At 33.6% G+C, this 18,315-nt stretch overlaps 1 protein-coding gene across 1 annotated transcript in view; it reads left to right on the forward strand.

The window, feature by feature from the left end:
* The window catches only part of LOC129217533 (thyrostimulin alpha-2 subunit-like), a 60,428-nt gene that overhangs the window by 6,223 nt on the left and 35,890 nt on the right, over positions 1-18,315 (forward strand). The window contains exon 2 of the mRNA XM_054851850.1: positions 14,031-14,136. Coding sequence (XP_054707825.1) covers positions 14,046-14,136 — 91 coding nt within the window. The 5' untranslated portion in view covers positions 14,031-14,045. The remainder of the gene's footprint in view (positions 1-14,030; positions 14,137-18,315) is intronic.

Genomic DNA, 18,315 nt, shown 5'->3' on the forward strand with positions numbered 1-18,315 from the left:
TTAGAAAGCCCGCAAATGAATACCCCAAACGAAGTTGTCACAAAGCGTCGAAGCTCCAATCACCTAAATTATCAGAAAAAAAAAAGTTATGAGCATTTTTTAGTTGCTGAAATTCATAATTTCTAAATTTGACTATTTCTCATTGTCTGCTCGAGTTTAGTGGAATTAATCAGAGTGAAAAAAAATATTTTGAAATTGGCATTTTTGGAAAAAAATGAAAAAAAAAAAGAAAAGAAAAGAAAAAGACTTAACATTTTTTTTTTAAAACACTAAGGAACAAAATCTTAGGCACACATTTCAAAATGTTGCATACCTTTTTAAGCAAAAAACACAACCTTTTAAATTAAGTAAACCGCTACAAATTATGTTAAACCGCTCCCAAGATGAAGAACTTTAAAGGTTTTGTAGAAAACTGCAAGTGAGAAATGATGCTCTGACCGTCATCTTTGGCGTCCTGTATCTCGGTCCAGGAAAAAAAAAAAAATAATTTGAATTTGGACATCTGGAATTCAAATTACGTTTTTCGCAATCACGACTGTGTGTGTGTATGTAGGCGTGTGTGTTTGTGTCTGTGTGCAGGCACGAGTGTGTATGTGTGTATTTGTGTGTGTAGGTGTGTATGTAGGAGTGTGTGTATGTATGCGTGTGTGTATGTGTGTGTGCGTGGTGTGTGTATATAGGTGTGTATGTATGTGTGTGTGTGTTGGTGTGTGTATGTATGTGTGTGTGTTGGTGTGTGTATGTATGTGTGTGTGTGTTGGTGTGTGTATGTATGCGTGTGTGTGCAGGATATGGACGCAACCTGCAGACTGTTTTCGCTAGAGGAGCAGCATCGTGAGGCCGGTCGACGGTGGTGCTGCAGAGGGAGGCGGGAGGAAAATAAAATCAGCGTAACGTCAAGGACAGTCAAATCAGTCAAATGAGAACAATAAGCAATCATGATTGCTCAAAAAAAAGCAGTATATTATGTTGATCTTTTTCATCAGTTTTAACATACAATGTTACATTCAAAAAAAAAAAAAAAAAAAAAAAAAATTGCAACGATAAAATTAGATGCGAAATTTTGTACTCTGAGCTCTAAAAGGAAGAAAACAAATTCTTGTACTTAAAGTATCTAAGTAATGTTTCAGAAAACTGCAACTAAAAATTATAACAAAAAGTAAGTTAAGTGCACCGCATAAGACCAACCTAAGGTAGGTTCATGGCCTAATATCTCACAATTTATGATTCAATTTTGCAAATTCGTTTATTTATCACATGACTCATAAAAAATAAGAAAAATACAATTCTATGTCAAAATTTAAGTTTCAGTTACGTTCATCAAACGTTTTAGCAATGAAAGTCGATTTGGCCTTTAAGATTAACTCTTAAAAAACGTCAAAAAGTAGGGGGATGTAGAGTAAAGTGAAATGATTAAGACCACTTACTTTTTTCAATATGAACAACTTGGAATATTGTTTTTAAATTCACGGTTCATATAGAAGGAACAATATATTTTATAATAAAACTTGCACTGAAACATTTTTTATTTTTAGCAGCAACTTTGTACTTCCAAAAAAAAGTGGAAAATTTTCACTTATTTTTTCTATGAGGCAAAGTGAAAAATGATTTTTTTTTTTTGAACGAAATATTTTTAATTTTATTATTAAAGATATTTTTTATCAAATGAATGAATAAAAAAAGGAATGAATGAATAAACAAAAAGGAAATGAAAAAATAAACCAATAAAAATAAATTAATTAATATACGAGAAAAAATAAACAAGTGAATGAAATAGTGAATGAATGAATAAATAAGGGCAATATTAAATGAAAGAATGTAAACGAAATAAGTAATAAATAAACACGCAAGTGATTTGATAAAGGATTGTAAAAATAAACAAAATGAGCTATTTCACTTTTCTCCATCCATTGCCTCTCATGCACTTGAATAACTGCACAAATTATATTAAGCACAAAATAAGCCAAATATTAAACAAATAAATGCTGCACCGAATACTAGTAGATCTCAATTAGTATTTAAAACATTAATAACAATAACTTTCTCATTTAATAATAACAAAAATAATTTTTGACTTACAATAAAGTATTAGAATATGAGTATCAATTTTTGAAAATTGCTTTTATTATCACATTCTTTTATTTTCAGAGGTAACTTTATCTTGACTGGAATTACTACATGCGTCACTTCATAGTTAAAAGACAAAATAAAATAGGTGGTGCTAAAAGCGGAGTGAATATTTCACCATTTCACTTTGCCCCACATTCCCCCACTATCAAACTAAAAATAATTAAAAACTTCTGTATTATCAGTATAAAAAATAATAAACCACACTTTATGAACTCAAAAACAATGTCAAAAGTTTTATATTTACTTCAATAGAAAGGAGAAAGAACAATCGTCTCGTTCGGAACACTGAAAAGTAGTTATTTTTGTTTTTTGGTTCTGTTGTCTGCACACAGTTCGTGTTATATGCAGCATGTGAAGCACAGGATCATATCCTCCATCCGATCCTTTGGAGTCGTAATAAGGACAGCAGAGTTCTAATAAGTCCAAATGAGGCCTTCAGGATAAAATGACGGCACACAGCGATATTTTTCTTTTTGAATCCGCTAAATTTAGCTCTCTAGAACAGTGAACAACTTTTTTATCCTAATAAAAGGGGGCTCCAGCCCCGGCTCGCTGGCGCTCACTAACTCTAGAAGATTGCTTTGCAATCTAATTTGATTCGCAACGCTTTAAAATGTCTGTTAAAAAGAATAGGATAAAACAGCGCGTTACGAGTTCTGTTTTGAACAAAATGAAACTTTCCCTCTCCCTCCCGTAGAAAATGGAATTGAAGTAAATAGCTCATAATCATAATAAGACCACAATCTCTCTCCCACCCGAAGACAAATAAAACTTGATAGAAATATGCATAATCGAGGTGATAAAGAAAAAAAAAACCGCATTAAAAAGCATCCTTTTCTCGGGTTCTGAACTAACTTGAACCAACTTGCGCAGCTAAAGATACTAAGGTGGCTCCTGAGCATGGTAAAACGGCAGTTTTGTACGCGTGAGCAGTCGTTTTTAAATTCGTGGTAATATGATAGTTTGCTCTTTAGCTCCGGGATTAAATTGAGTTGAGCCTAGGACATTTTGCTAAAAAAATAAGTCTTATATCTGCTGTTCTAATTAATTGAGAAATATTGAAAAAAAAAAAAAAATCTTCCGAACGACATCAAATATGAAGGCATGTGCTAAATTTTTCAGCTCTTTAGATTCAATTGATGTGAATTTTAGCTTAAAAAAATAATTCTAAAAATTCAATTCAAAAAAAAATAAATAAATAAAACAGGTCCAAAATCCCCGGAGCTCGACGTAATTTTGTACAAAATTTTAAGACTGTAGGTTTTATGAGGTCTCTTGAACGCTGGCCAGCCACAAACAGCATTTTTCGATTTCTTTAACATTACTTTTTATTAGAAAATAGAGGGAAACTACAGTTAACCATGCAGAAACAAAATTTAAAGACCAAGCAATCTCAAGGAGATTCTTTTGTAATAACTGTTGCTACACTTTTCCCTGTTGATAGTAAACTGCTTGCTGATAACGCTTTATCACCAGTTAGGTTTTCAGTTGACTATAAAATCACAATCTAGGAGAAAAATGTGAGGTTGGCCTACATGTTCTTTTGACGTGCATCCACCTTAATTGATGTTCTTGCTTGTAATATATTTTCAATATTAGCAATTTGGAATTAAATATATTGTATTTTAACATTCCTGCCAAGAAGGAAAAAATTAAAGCATTTTTTGTTTTATAGTTGAATACGTACTACGTTAATACATTTAGATTTTGCGAATAATAATTTTTAAACACTTTTGGTATTTTATTTATTTGCGTACATTTTCAGCTTTTCTCTTTTTTGCCGCTACCATCTCAGAACTTGTAAGCGGTCTCTTTTTGTTGGGCAATCTTTTTTAATTAATCCATTAGGGATTGAAATGTTTATAGTAAACTAATCGAAAATTAAAGAGCAGACTAAGGTAAGATATTCCAAAGGATAGGAATGTCAGCTTGAGAACTCTCATTAGAAAATCTATGAAACAATGAAGGCTTAATTATCAAACTACCTTAAGAATTAGTCACAATTTAACAAAAGGAAGAAAAAAGGGCAGATTTTTCGAACAAAACAAGAATATTTTTGCTACTGGATGCCTATTTTTGTTACAGAGATATTACAAAAAGTAATGAATGTATCTTAAATGACGTTTCAACAAGAAATAATAATGTTTCAGCAAATGAGCAACACTACAGCGAAAATAAACAAAAGAAAAGATAATGATTCGAGTTTCTATAAATGACTTACCTAGAAACATAATTCTCAAGTTTGTGTTAAGACGTATGTCTTGTGCAAGTTATGTTTTTCAAAGACGTTTTGCCGTAACGGGCATCATTAAGATCTACAGGGTGTCCTGAAAAAGACTGACTGTTTTCAAAAATTTATAACAGGAGAACGGTTAATGATAAAAAACAAATTCTTGCAGAAAATTCATGTGGGAGGCCCTAAATTTTTTCCCTCAGAGTTACAAATTTTGGTTCAAAAATTTTTCAATAGATGGCGCTGCGTAAGTCAAAATAGAAGAATTGAAATTCACCGATTTTTCCTCCGATTGCGATATGGGATTACAGCCGACGATTGTTTGAAAATATTGTTTTGTTCTTTTGTTCATTATTTTCGAAAAATTATGATGTAACTTTCTATTTTTTTCTGATTTACGGGCTTACTACCTGCAGCGCCATCTAGGGGAAAAGTTTACGACCCACCACATGAATTTTCTGTAAGAATTATTTTTTCATCGTTTACCGGTTTCCTGTTATAAATTTTTAAAAACAGTCAGTCTTTTTCAGGACACCCTGTACTACGACGTAATAATTTTTCAGAAACTGCACTCAGGAACATTGAAAATAGCGCTCCAAAAAAGAAGAAAGGGACAATCGCGAAATTTTGCATATAAGAAGAGTGACATCTGATATGCAAATGATCCAAGTTTGGTGTCAATGCGCATGACCGTTTACCCTACAGTATCGGTGAAATCGGGAAAAAGGCGCTATATAAACCAGTGCATAATTTAAGATTTTTAAGTGTTACGATTACATCCGGATTGTCGGATATCTTTGATGAGTGAAGGATGCCAGGTAGACGAGCTAGAAATCGTTTCTCACAGTAAAGCGAGTTTGAGGGAGGTTTGATAATCGGCATGAAAATTGCAGGCTCGTCGACGAGCCATTTTGCTGCCTAGGTGAACCTTTCTGAGTGTTCCGTTGGAAACTGTTGGAGGTAGTGGACACGGGATGGTACCCACGTGCAAAAAAACGGGTCTGGAGCGACCGGGAAGACCACGCGGAGAGACGATGGAAGGATCGTACGGCAAGCGCTCGTGGATCCCACAATAACTTGTTTCACCATACCAGCAGGCGTAGGGGTAACAGTTGTTCCCCGAAACATTCCTAAACGTCTTGCGAAAGTAAATCTGCAGTCGAAGCGCCCTTCTGATTGGCAAAAGGTAGTGCTCAGTGATGAATCCCGATTCGTTTTGGGGTCAGATAGTATTCCCTCACGGATGTGGAGGTGCCCTGGAGAAAGGTATCACTCCACCAATTCTATCGCACGACACACTGCCCGTACAGCGGGCACAGTGGTCTGGGAGGCTATAACCTATGATAAATGGTCCACTCTATTTGTGGTACGTGGAACCTTAACGGGCCAGCGTTATATTGATGACATTCTGCAACCACAATAGGACCCTTCTTAAATGGCCTCCCAGGAGCAATTTTTCAACAAGATAATGCTCGCCCGCATACAGCTAGAGTTGCTCAAGACTTCTTACGTCCTTTTGAGACTCTTTTATGGCCAGCCAGCTCCCTCGACTGTCCCCTATTGAGCATGTATGGAATCAGCTGAAACGCCAGATGTCGTCGTGCTACTCTGTGCAAGATTTACAGGTGGCTGTTCAAAATTTGGGAGTCTATCTGCCTCAGGGCAACATCAGAAGTTTAATTAGCTCAATGTCGGACCGTACTGCGGCATGTATTTGTAAACTTGATGCATGAAAGAGGACGACTAATAACATAAAGTAACATTTAATAGAGAAGACTACAATATACATTCATAATTTTGTAATAAACTATTCTACCAATATATTCAAGTATTGTTGCTGCTGTGGCACAAAACAATGAAACTAAATTTAGTCAAGGCTTATGTTAAGTGCAATAAACAACAGTATTGCAGCAAAAGGTGGTCCAATGCGCCATTGGAGTAGCACGGTGTTTATCTTATTTCTTAGCCTGTATTTGTTTGATTGTCTAGATTTTGGGATCAAGTGTATCTCTCATTTGTATTATTCTGTACATTAAATTTCACTTCAATCCAACGCTTCCTTCTTGGGCCGCTATTTTCAATGCTCCTGAGTGTATTTTAAGCAATACCAATGCATCAACTTCGTTACTATTAATCACAAAGTGAATAATACGCAAAAGTTTTGAAAACTGCTTTTTTTTATAATAGAGAGGTTGAATTTTCCAACTTTTGCTTTTCATTATCACCACACGAAAAAATATTTTTTTCCCGTCCTTGTCTTAAAGTTACATTGGTACAAGGGCAATTCCAAGTGTGACGGAATGATTTTTGATGAAAAATAAAAGTTTCAGTGATTAAAGTTAAAATATCTTATACATATAAAATCTGAGTATCTATCTATCTATGTCCAAGCTTCTGCTCCCGAACGACAGTGAACTGACCATCGAACCAGGTATCGATGGATTCGTAATCCTCCCGTCTTCATGTTTGGCTATTTAACATAATTCTCCGATAATAATTAGCGGAGATATCAATTAAAAACTTTTAATTACGACTCTTAGATTTCAAAATCAAATCACTATTTTTCGAAGGCTTTCCTCCATTCAAATTATTATTCAGTGCTTCATCTCAACTTTTCGCAAACAACGCTTTTATTCATAGACTAATAATAAGAATAGACCGAGCTATGGCAACCCTTTTGCTGCTCATAAACCAAACCATGTGACTGGTGGATATCCTAGCAACAGCGGGCGTTGATTGTAGCAGACGATCAACGCCAGCGAGAAATAAAATAAATAGAATTGATGGAACACGGAAGAATGATCTTTTATGGAGTCCGATTTGTAAATTTGTTATTCTAAGTTGTAAATATTTTGTTAATATAGTGAGTTTTTCGTTTAGATAGTATTGTGCATTTTCTTTAGTCAATTTCAATAACTCTCTAAGCAATAAAAGATGCAAGCGACCAAGAAGAATCGGCAAACGGTAAAATTTTTACCTACAATTTCAATTTAAGATACCGATTAGTACATTTTTGCGTTAACGCAGAACGTTTACACTATTACGTTCACACCAACGCTGACGTAGCAGTTCCGAATGAACTCGCAAAACTGATCAAAAACTAATTACTAATGTCAAAACAATGCATAACTAAAAGAAAAACAGTTCAATCTCTGCACCTGGATTTTTTTTTAATGAAAACACATTGTCTTAAAATACATGTCGAGTGCCAAACTATAGATAATGCTGCCATCTAGCAACCATGCTGCCATAGTCTTCGCCAAGCCCTTCCACCAGTCACATGATACATCTATGAACCAATTTTCTTCATCAGCAAGAATGAGAAAGCTCGGTCTACTCTTATTATTAGTCTATGCTTTTATTAAAATGTATAGCGTGAAGAAAATTATTGAGATGAAAGATCTGTTGCCATTTTTTTTCTCGAATACACACAGGTAAAATTCTTGTTTTTGTTTTGAGGCTTTTCCTGTAATCACAGGAGATTTAAAATGTTTACTTTTTGGGGTTTTTTCCGCAATCTGCCGCAAAATTTCACTGATTTTTTTTTTGTTTTGGTTCAAGCCTGAGTGTTGAACTCGCGTCACTTGACATAACTTTTATTTTCGAGGTGGACCGTGCAAAGCCGGGCGACGCAGCTAGTTTTTTTTATAAAAACTGACTTTGTCTCTGAATTTAATCATTAACTGAGATCGTAAGTTTTTTGAAAAGGGATTGGAACTGTTTACTGCATACCTCGAAGAAAGCATAATATCCTAGTAGATCTACTTCCTACAAATTTACAAAGAAGATTTTACACATAACATTGAAAACACGGAATTTATTAAAACAGTTTTAAATATTGATAGCGACTTGAAATATGTACATTAACATTGTGGGGAACTGTTCAAGTAAAATTATAATTTAACTATTCAAATCAACAACTTATTTGGGAAAACAATATTAGCGCTCAACATTCTACTTTAAGGTTTCCTTTAAAAAAGGATTGGAAACTGTTCTCCAACGGAAGTGTACTTTTTAGACAATTAAATATAGAAAGCTTTTTTTAATATCATGGATTGCAAGATTGCTGGTTTAATAATGTAGTTTTATCTCCAATGTAATATCTTCATTAACGAAATAACTAAAAAAAATTCTTTATGAAATTTTTTGTTTAAATGTAAAACATCCACCTAGGAAAAAACATCGACCGCAAACCATGGATGCTTGAAAAACACCGACCATTGGATGCTTCACTTGCTTAATCGATTAACTCCATAAAACAAAAAGTCGAGAAAAGTATGAAAAAGATAGTGTTATCCATAGGAGTGAATGGCTCCTCGTGTTACATTTTCTGCCATCGCAGGATCAGAAATGTACTGAACCAAAACTTTAATATAAATTTACGTTCTAAACATTGATTAAGCACTATTAAAGTAGAAATGAAGACAGTGGCGTAGCTAGACCCGACTTTCGGGGGGGGGGGGTACTTCTTTTATATATATATATATATATATATATATATATATATATATATATATATATATATATATATATATAATCGCTTGGAATTTTTTCCTTTTCTTCTTTTTTTTTCTTTCTCTTCTCTCTTCTTTTTCTCTTTTTTTTGAGACTAACTTTTCGGGGGGGGGGGGGGGTTTGTCCCCAAAACCCCCCCCTTAGCTACGCCCCTGAATGAAGATTTTTTAAACACGTTTTTATTAGCTTCACCTGTATGTATGTATCCTGCAACGGAATCTTGCAGCTCAAATTTCGCCCAATTCCTGTGATCGGATTCTTTTGAAATTTGGCACGCGACCTCAGACCCGATGACAATGCAATATTCTATAATCAAATTAATTAATTAACTCTTTTAATTGTCAGTTTCCTCCAATTTTAATCAATATTTTGGCATAAATCCAACAATGTGAAAAAGGAAAAATTAAAAAAAAAAAAACATTAAAAAATGCTCGCAAAAATTATTTAAAAATATCTACAAAAACCTTTAATTTTTCTGCATCAGACAAAATTTGTTCCAATGTTCCAAGGTAATTAGAACATGAAATATAATTGTTTTTAACTACTTTCATGCCAAAATTCAGGTGAGCCTTCAATTGGAAATTCATTGCTGATCAGACCATTGTTGAACAAAAAACTTTTATTCAAATGCATCTCAAATTTTCAAAGTAATATAAATATGATTTTCGCAAACATACATCGATGACTCACAAAAGCTTCCATCGAGGTACCCTTGTCTTAACTTTAAGATATTACTCGCACTTGTTTTATAAATAATTTCGTCAATTCTGGATAAATATTTCAACTATAAGACTAAAAAACAGAAAAATAAAATAATTCTTTAAAAAACTAAAAAAAAACACGCTTTTGTAGCAAAATGAACTAAAAAGTGAAAAATAATCTTTGGAGGATAGTAGTTGACCAATCACTTAATTTTAATGTAATATAAAAAAGCGTGGGAGGCTTCTTATCAGTTGTCTTGAATTTCTTCCTTTTGTTGTCCAAGCAAAAATGTAAATGGACAGCACCCCACGCTTTTTTGTATTACATTAAAATTAAGTGATTGGTCAACTACTATCCTCCAAAGATTATTTTTCACTTTTTAGTTCATTTTGCTACGAAAGCGTGTTTTTTTTTTATAGTTTTTTAAACTATTATTTTATTTTTCTTTAAAGTGGAGATAATCGATTTGGCAACCGAGTCATCCATATATCGATGATTAAAACATCAATGTGTGAATAAATTTCAAAATAAAGTCAAAAAGCCTAATTAATTGAAACTGTAGGTAGTTTTGGTTTTCAATCTGTTCGGATTTTCGAAAATAACCAAGAAAATACCGCTTACGAAAGTCGTATGATATTTAATCAACTAAAGTGGTTATGCAATACGCATGTTAAATTATTGTATGTTACATATGTATGTAACAAAAATTAACTAATTGATTACTGAACATAAAGAGAAAATATTTACAGTACTGCATGCACTCCGTGATGACCCATTGTACAGTAACTAAACAAAAGAAATCGAATGAACTTCCGAAATATACAGACTTCGCAAAATGAAGTTGAACCACTTTCTGTAAGGAAAGACTATCTTTCTTATTTATAGAAATAAGATTTTCTAATGAAGGAGCTTTGAAGTTTTTTTGAGTTTATTAAAACTTTATTTGAGTGCTTTTGGATTTTTTACTGTATGGCATATTGAAGCATCGTCATCGACACGGCACTCCTAGTTGAAGGCTCAGTGTTATTTTGGCATAAGATAAGAAGATGAACATTGTGATTCAAACTCGGCCATTTATTCCCCCGGGAATCAGGTGAGCAGTATAAGTGGTAAAGTTTGTGGTACCGAAAAATCCTTTCAAGCTGTTCATTTCTTGAGCAAACACGAATTGCTTTCTATCCTTACTTGACCAAAGTTGTTGTTGCTCTGATTTTTTAGATTACCATTACGACGTTTGTTTGTAATATTATTTGGAGAGCGAAATTTTCGCCATCATAGTTACAAATTGTCTGCGGTTTTATTTTATTCATATTTTTTTCAGGGCTTAACTCAAGCTGTCTTTTTTTTTTTAATAGAAAAAGGGGGATTTTATATAAAATTACGTTTTTTTTCAGAAAAAAAAACCACTAAAAAAGATGAATTTAAACAGTAAAAAAACTAAATGCAAAATTTTTAGATAACTAGTTCCCATCATTTAAGATTTACAAGAAATAAAAATGCAAAACGTTATTTTTAAATATCTACAAATTTTCAGGTTTGACGCCTTTTTATTGCAAATTCAATTTATCGTTTCTTCGGATTCTACTCAATAATTGTATCAAAATTTGGGTATGATAGTGCCAGATGTAATTCACAAATTCGAAGTACCCAAAATTTGACAGATAAATTGTAAATTTTATTTATTTTGCATATTTTAGCAGCATTTCCATTCGATTATGGCAGTAAAAGAATAAAAACATATAGATTAGAAATCCTTAAATTATTCTATTTGACCTCAGTGAATATTTTGATTGATGTGCATGATTCATGAATCATCCCAATAGAAATACTGAGGCGGAAAGTTTTGAAGAGTTTGGAGTACAGTAATGCATAAGAAATGAAAACTTTTAATTCTTGTATCATGTTTAATTTCAATAGAAACGGAAAAAAATATCTAATCATTCGACATCAGGCGGTACCTTTAAACCTTCCTTCCAGTCAAAATAGATGCGATTGCTGTCAAAACTGCGTTCCATTTTTTAGGTAAAGGACGATTTGTCTTCGTTTGGAAACCGCGACAGGTGGATATTTAGCTTGAAATGATTTCGTGGTTCTTCATTTGGATGGTTTGGGCATTTGTTTGCCTTTTGTTTCATTTTTCATGTACTTTAAAGAATTCTGGACTGGTTTCAGCTTTCAAACTTTTACGACGGACACGGAGATGATATTTCTTTTTCGTTCTGTATTAACCCGTTTCTAGTAAAGAAAAAAAAAACGAGAATAAAATCGCATCGGTATTGAAAGATGGACTTCTTTATGACCAGCGCTCTTCATGCTCAGGCGTTTCCACCCAGATCTGGGTTTTTAGATACTCAGATGAGTCAGCAGGTTTTTCCAAAAAAATGTTTCATATTTTGGACTTTTGATATACTGTTTTGATTTAAAGAGAAACTCGTTTTTGATCAATGCAAATTAACTACTTTAATACTTTCAATCTCTATAACTCGAAGTCCCAAGGGAGCGGTTAAAACGTTCGAGTTATTGGTATTTCGAGTTATGGGAAATTTCCAAAACAATCTAAAAAGATTGAGCCCCAATAAAAACTTCCAGATAAAAAAATATTCGAGATGAAAGCTTCGAGTTATTGAGATTCGACTGTATAGTATTACAACTGTTCGTAGTTATATTAGTCATGCCGAGACTAGAAGAACCTACAGCCAGCAATAGAATGCTTAATATGGAAATCGCTTGCAATTTAAATGTGTTGATAAAAATAATTTTGAATCCCCATTAGTGATTATTCCACTTCCTTTTCTCCTGTAATACATATTACTCTGAATTTTACTTGAGATAAAAATTGAATTAAAAATCCAAATTTCAGAATTTTCTAACTTAATAATCAGTTTAATTGCTTTGTTACATTTTCCCGCCAGCTTATGAATAATTGTCTCGCTAGTTCAATTCTTCTCCAAGCAAAAGGGAAACTATGCTAGCTCAACTAATGGCGAAGCAGGTAATAAACAGGTGTAAACTCAAATATACATAAAAATCTGAATCAGAACTAGAAACAGAAATCATTCAAGGACCTTAGTCATAAAAGATACGAAACGTATTTTCAAAAATTAAAAGAACTTCAAAAAGTAGACATGGAGGAATGGAATGAACATTGTGATGGAAATCAAAATCAAATTAAAAAAAAAAAAAAAATCACGCCTGATGATAACGTAGGAGACTGAGGCCTCAAAAAATCGGAGGTCAAAAGTGTAGGTGGGGAGTAGGAAAAGGATCCTAAATTTTTTCTTTTTTGCGATATTGGGCTATATTATTGGATTTCATCACCATCTTTCATGAAATAAGTTCTCCAAAATATTCGGGACTTGACCGATCTGGAGTTGTAAAGATTTAGTTTCATCTCTCGTAAAACAAATAAATCCACACTATGAAAAATTATTTTCGTTCATTCATCAATTTTAAGCTTTTAAAAGTAAAGAGGCTGTCCTGCTTTTTGATATTCTAAACTCTGTATTCTAAGTTTAAGTATAATATTTGTTTTATCATCGCAATTGGTGACGAATGGAAGATGTGGCCTAGCAACCAGCAAGACCTGTAGTGGACGTACTGTAGATCAGTGAGGAAAAAAGCCATGGAAATATGCGAGTTGTATAGCGTCTTAGTTGTATCTAAGTAGCTGCTACAGATGTTGTAGCGGTGGGTAATATTAAGTGTATAATACTTGTATTAAAGATGCTTCGCTTTAAGGCACGTCTTAATTATGCTGCACGGGAGTTCTTGTATTTTAAATATCAGGACACATGTTTCATTAAAAGCAGCTTGCAGAAATCCTGTTATAACTGGTAGAGTTGGTGGATATTTTCTCGCGGTATTTAGCATCATAATGCTACTGTTTTTCAACAGAAAATCATTTAAGTCTTCATTGCTGAGTTTTTAGATCGTTGCTACCCACGAACGGATGGAAAGAGGATTCTTGCAATAATAAGTTTTTCAGGCTTATCTGAGCATCATATTACAAACGTAAACGTGAGAGTAAACCCTGGAAAAAACTATGCGAGACATCCCACTGTATCCCGAATTCTCCTCGAGCTGCTGCTGTTGCTGTTTTCAGACTTTTAACAGACACGATTGTCTCAATGCCTATCCGTACCGTTTTCACCTGACGGATTCTCCGACCTGTACTTTATGTAACTCTGGACAAGTCATGGACGCTGCTCATCTGGACGATTACTCCGCACTAACTAATTTTAATTATGTTGTTGAGAAATATTGAAGAGCCCGTGGTTTAATGAGCTAATGGCCAACTGACCCGGAATTTGTAAAATAAAAAATAAACAAACGAAAACGTTGAACTTTACCGGGATCATACACAAAGCCGTGGGATCTGCAGTTGAAATAAATGTATTGGTTCTTAATAGTTTTGGTTTACTATATCTCGTGTATATTTTTTGCTCGACAGGTCCCGTCCCCATCGATGCCCAAGCAGGCGTGTCTGATATTTGTCCTAGGATGCTGTGTCCTAGTTGCGTCCAGTTCCTGGGAAAAAGCAGGATGCCACAAAGTAGGTAAGCATCCATCTTTTTTAAAGCTCTTTTTGAGATGAGTTTAACTTTTGCATCAAAATATTACTTTCTGCAATTTATTTTATTTTTGTACTTAAAATAACTAGTATATCGTCACCTCAAACCAAAAGTGGGCTTTCTTACAATTATTTCTCTGATTAGATGTCTTACTATTGCTCTGAGTCGACAATAAATATATATGAGGTCTGATCAATAAATAATGATCACCTCATTGCATGCAATGCACTTGTCGTATCTTTTTTCACGTCGTCAAAGACATTCTTGACGCTTTTTTGGGACACATCCTCCAAAATAGTCTCTGAAGCTTCTACCACTGCCTCAGAAGGTGAGAAGCCCCTCTCTGAAGGTGTTGTTTCGAATTTGGAAGCAGAAAGAAGTCACAGAAAGCGAAATCTGTTATATTGAGGACAGGGCACAGCGAATAAATCTCCTCACTAAAGCCAGATTCAGAGATTTTTCAAGGACGGTTATTTGGTTTTTTAACTTACCCCTTAATACGTATCTCATTTATACATGCACTGAGGCGGGGGGGTGGGGGGAATGTAGAGATTTATCCAAAAAGGTCCCCGAACCTATTCCTTTCATTTTCCATTGAAAGAAGCATTCTAAAATTGCACTACAAAACTTCAATTTCGCAATAATTCCGGGGGTATGTTTCCACACCTTGAATTCTATGCGTAAATCCCTATATTAAATTCTGTTTTCTTTAAAAATATTTTATGGTAACACGCAGCTCGGTCTCTGGTCTTGAAGACGACCTGGACTTAGTTAGAAAGAGAATTAACAAGATGTTTTACGGGTACGTAGCATTCAGATTAGGTAACTGACTGCAACTGAAGCTTTAATGGTACAAATCAAACTAAAGGGCTCATTCTACACGATTTTTGTTCCATTCGATCGAATTTTATCTACCAACCTTCTGAGTGAGGGAAAGCTAATGTCTGGCTGTGCTATTGGTAGGTACAGTTGATCGCATTCGATTCAATCGAATTCTATTAGAGTTGAGTAAGCCTCTAATTCTGCAGCAGTCGAAAAAAAAAATACGAGGGATGTCCCGAACATTTGCGCAAAGGCACGTTGTGAAACCTCCGAAAAACGTTAAGTAATAAAATAAATAAGTAATGTAACATTTTCGGGAAAAATAAACATTAATTTTCAATTTCCTAATTGAATGATATTACTGATTCTCCAAAACTAAAGTACGTCACTAAAAAGGAGCCAAGTTCGCTTCTATAAACCGGCTACTTCATTTCCTAACTCATTTTCCGAGATTCAATATTGACAGAGTGAGCGGGAAGCTTTAAATGCGAAGGGAGCACAAAGCGGAACAGGTTCAAACACGGTGTTTATTTCATTACTGCTATCTGATGGCTCTTTTCCAATTAATTCTGAGAAATCGTTCGCCCGTTTTTTAAAAGACAGTTGCTTTATTTTGAAGAGGCAGCGATCAAGAAATTATATCAGTACTATTTTTTTGAATTTAAATTTAGCGCTTTGGCTATTTTAACACGCTTTTATTAGCTTCACCTGTATGTATGTATGTATATATGTATGTATGTATCTTGTAACGGAATCTTGCAGCTCAAATGTCGCCCACTTCCTGCGATCGGATTCTTTTGAAATTTGGCACGCGATCTCAGACCGGATGACAATGCAATATTCTATAATCAAATTAATTAACTCTTTTAATTGTTAGTTTCCTCCAATTTTAATCAATATTTTGGCAAATCCAACAATGTAAAAAAAGGAAAAATTAAAAAAAAAAAAAAAAAACATTAAAAAATGCTCGCAAAAATTATTTAAAAATATCTACAAAAACCTTTAATTTTTCTGCATCAGACAAAATTTGTTCCAATGTTCCAAGGTAATTAGAACATGAAATATAATTGTTTTTAACTACTTTCATGCCAAAATTCAGGTGAGCCTTCAATTGGAAATTCATTGCTGATCAGACCATTGTTGAACAAAAAACTTTTATTCAAATGCATCTCAAATTTTCAAAGTAATATAAATATGATTTTCGCAAACATACATCGATGACTCACAAAAGCTTCCATCGAGGTACCCTTGTCTTAACTTTAAGATATTACTCGCACTTGTTTTATAAATAATTTCGTCAATTCTGGATAAATATTTCAACTATAAGACTAAAAAACAGAAAAATAAAATAATTGTTTAAAAAACTAAAAAAAAAAACACGCTTTTGTAGCAAAATGAACTAAAAAGTGAAAAATAATCTTTGGATGATAGTAGTTGACCAATCACTTAATTTTAATGTAATATAAAAAAGCGTGGGGGGCTTCTTATCAGTTGTCTAAAATTTCTTCCATTTGTTGTCCAAGCAAAAATATAAATAGACAGCACCCCAAGCTTTTTTGTATTGCATTAAAATTAAGTGATTGGTCAACTACTATCATCCAATGATTATTTTTCACTTTTTAGTTCATTTTGCTACGAAAGCGTGTTTTTTTTAGTTTTTTAAACTATTATTTTTATTATCAGACTGTTTTGGAACCAGATATGATATTTATACGTTTTAATTTTTCACGCTAAATGAATTTTTACATCCCTTTATTGTTGACTTTTCAACGCATCTTTACTTTTTAAGTAGTTTTTTTTTTAAATTTTTTATGTTTGGAATTCTGCATTAAGTTGCAATAAATATGTTTATTAATTTTCTTTTCCATCTCTGGAATTATTTAAACTCACATCAGCATAACTCAACATTTTACAAGATGTTTATTTTGAAATTGTTTGAAGATTCTAATGTACCAGATGTGACAGAAATGAGCATTGTGCTAATGAAGAATAAAGTCAACTTAAAAGAATAATATTTTTTTTTGTTTATTTTGAAGATGTTTATGAAGATAAAGATGTTTATTTTGAAATTTTTCGAAGATTTTAATGTACCAGATGTGACAGAAATGAGCATTGTGTTGATGAAGAATCAAGTCAACTTAAAATGAATAATATTTTTTTTAACCGATAAGTACTGAAAGCAGTTTTTGGTAGACTATCCGGAAGGTTTACTTGGTTGTTTTGAGTCATTTTGTCCCCTCATCCTGTCTGGAATTTCCAGCAGATTAGTCAATAATTACCCAAGCTCGATGAATTTTGAACTATCCTTTAATAATACGATTACGTGATCGATTCACCACGTCAAAAGATAAATATTTCCTTGATTATCTCAGCAAAGCTTTTTGAATGCATAATGCTGTGATCGTAAGAAATATTTTTAATAAAACATGAAATAAAAAAATCGTGAGAAACAGATTTGTGCAGCCAGTGGCGCCATTAGGGGGGGGGGCGGTTCGCTCAGACTGTCTTCCGTCTGGGGGTGCCACCCAAAGTGGAGTTGCAAGTTTTTGAAAAATATTAAGCTAAAATGCATTTTTAAGACTATAATTTAAAAAATTTCCGGGGGGGGGGGGAACCCCGGACCTCCCTTTACCTCCATCCCGCATCATGAGGGCCGTTTCCATGAACACTTTCGACCCCAGAAAAAACCTGCTTTTCACCGCATTCCGGTTATTTGCGGGGTTTATGTGGAACCTTTCTACTCCTGCTAGCTTCTGGAGTGAAAGTGGTATTTTTACTCAGAATGCATTACGCGAAACAAGTTCGCCTACTAGCTTTACTTTTCCGTTTTTTTGGTCTTCTCTTCAGTTTCATGTGATGATGATTCAAAGTGATGATGGACAAGGATCATTTCATGTCAATTCAACAGAGAAAAATATCACTTTGATCCTTGTTTTTATGAAGTGTCTTGAAATTAGGCACTGGAGCCACATGATATGTTTGGGGTCATTCCTTAATTACGTAATGATGATTTTGGCAATTTTTGACCCCCCTCGCCCCATGTAAGGGTACGTAAAATTTTTCAAACCCCTCTCCCCCTTTTCTTATGTAAGTTTCCATTTTGTGTTTCAAAATAATAAAATAACGAATCTTACATGACTGGAATCGCTATTAATTTCACTATTATTAAATTAAACCTTTTTGCGTAAAGAAATATTTACTAACAAGTTGCCTTCTAGACTGAATGTTTTTTCGACATTTTTTTTTGTGTATGACGCAATACTAATTAAAAATAAAACTTGTCATACATAGTGCAATTCCATTCTACTGCTTTCATTTTTAGTTTGTTTTCATTTATGCTGT

Source organism: Uloborus diversus, chromosome 2 (assembly GCF_026930045.1).
Source record: "Uloborus diversus isolate 005 chromosome 2, Udiv.v.3.1, whole genome shotgun sequence".
Lineage (NCBI taxonomy): Eukaryota > Metazoa > Arthropoda > Arachnida > Araneae > Uloboridae > Uloborus > Uloborus diversus.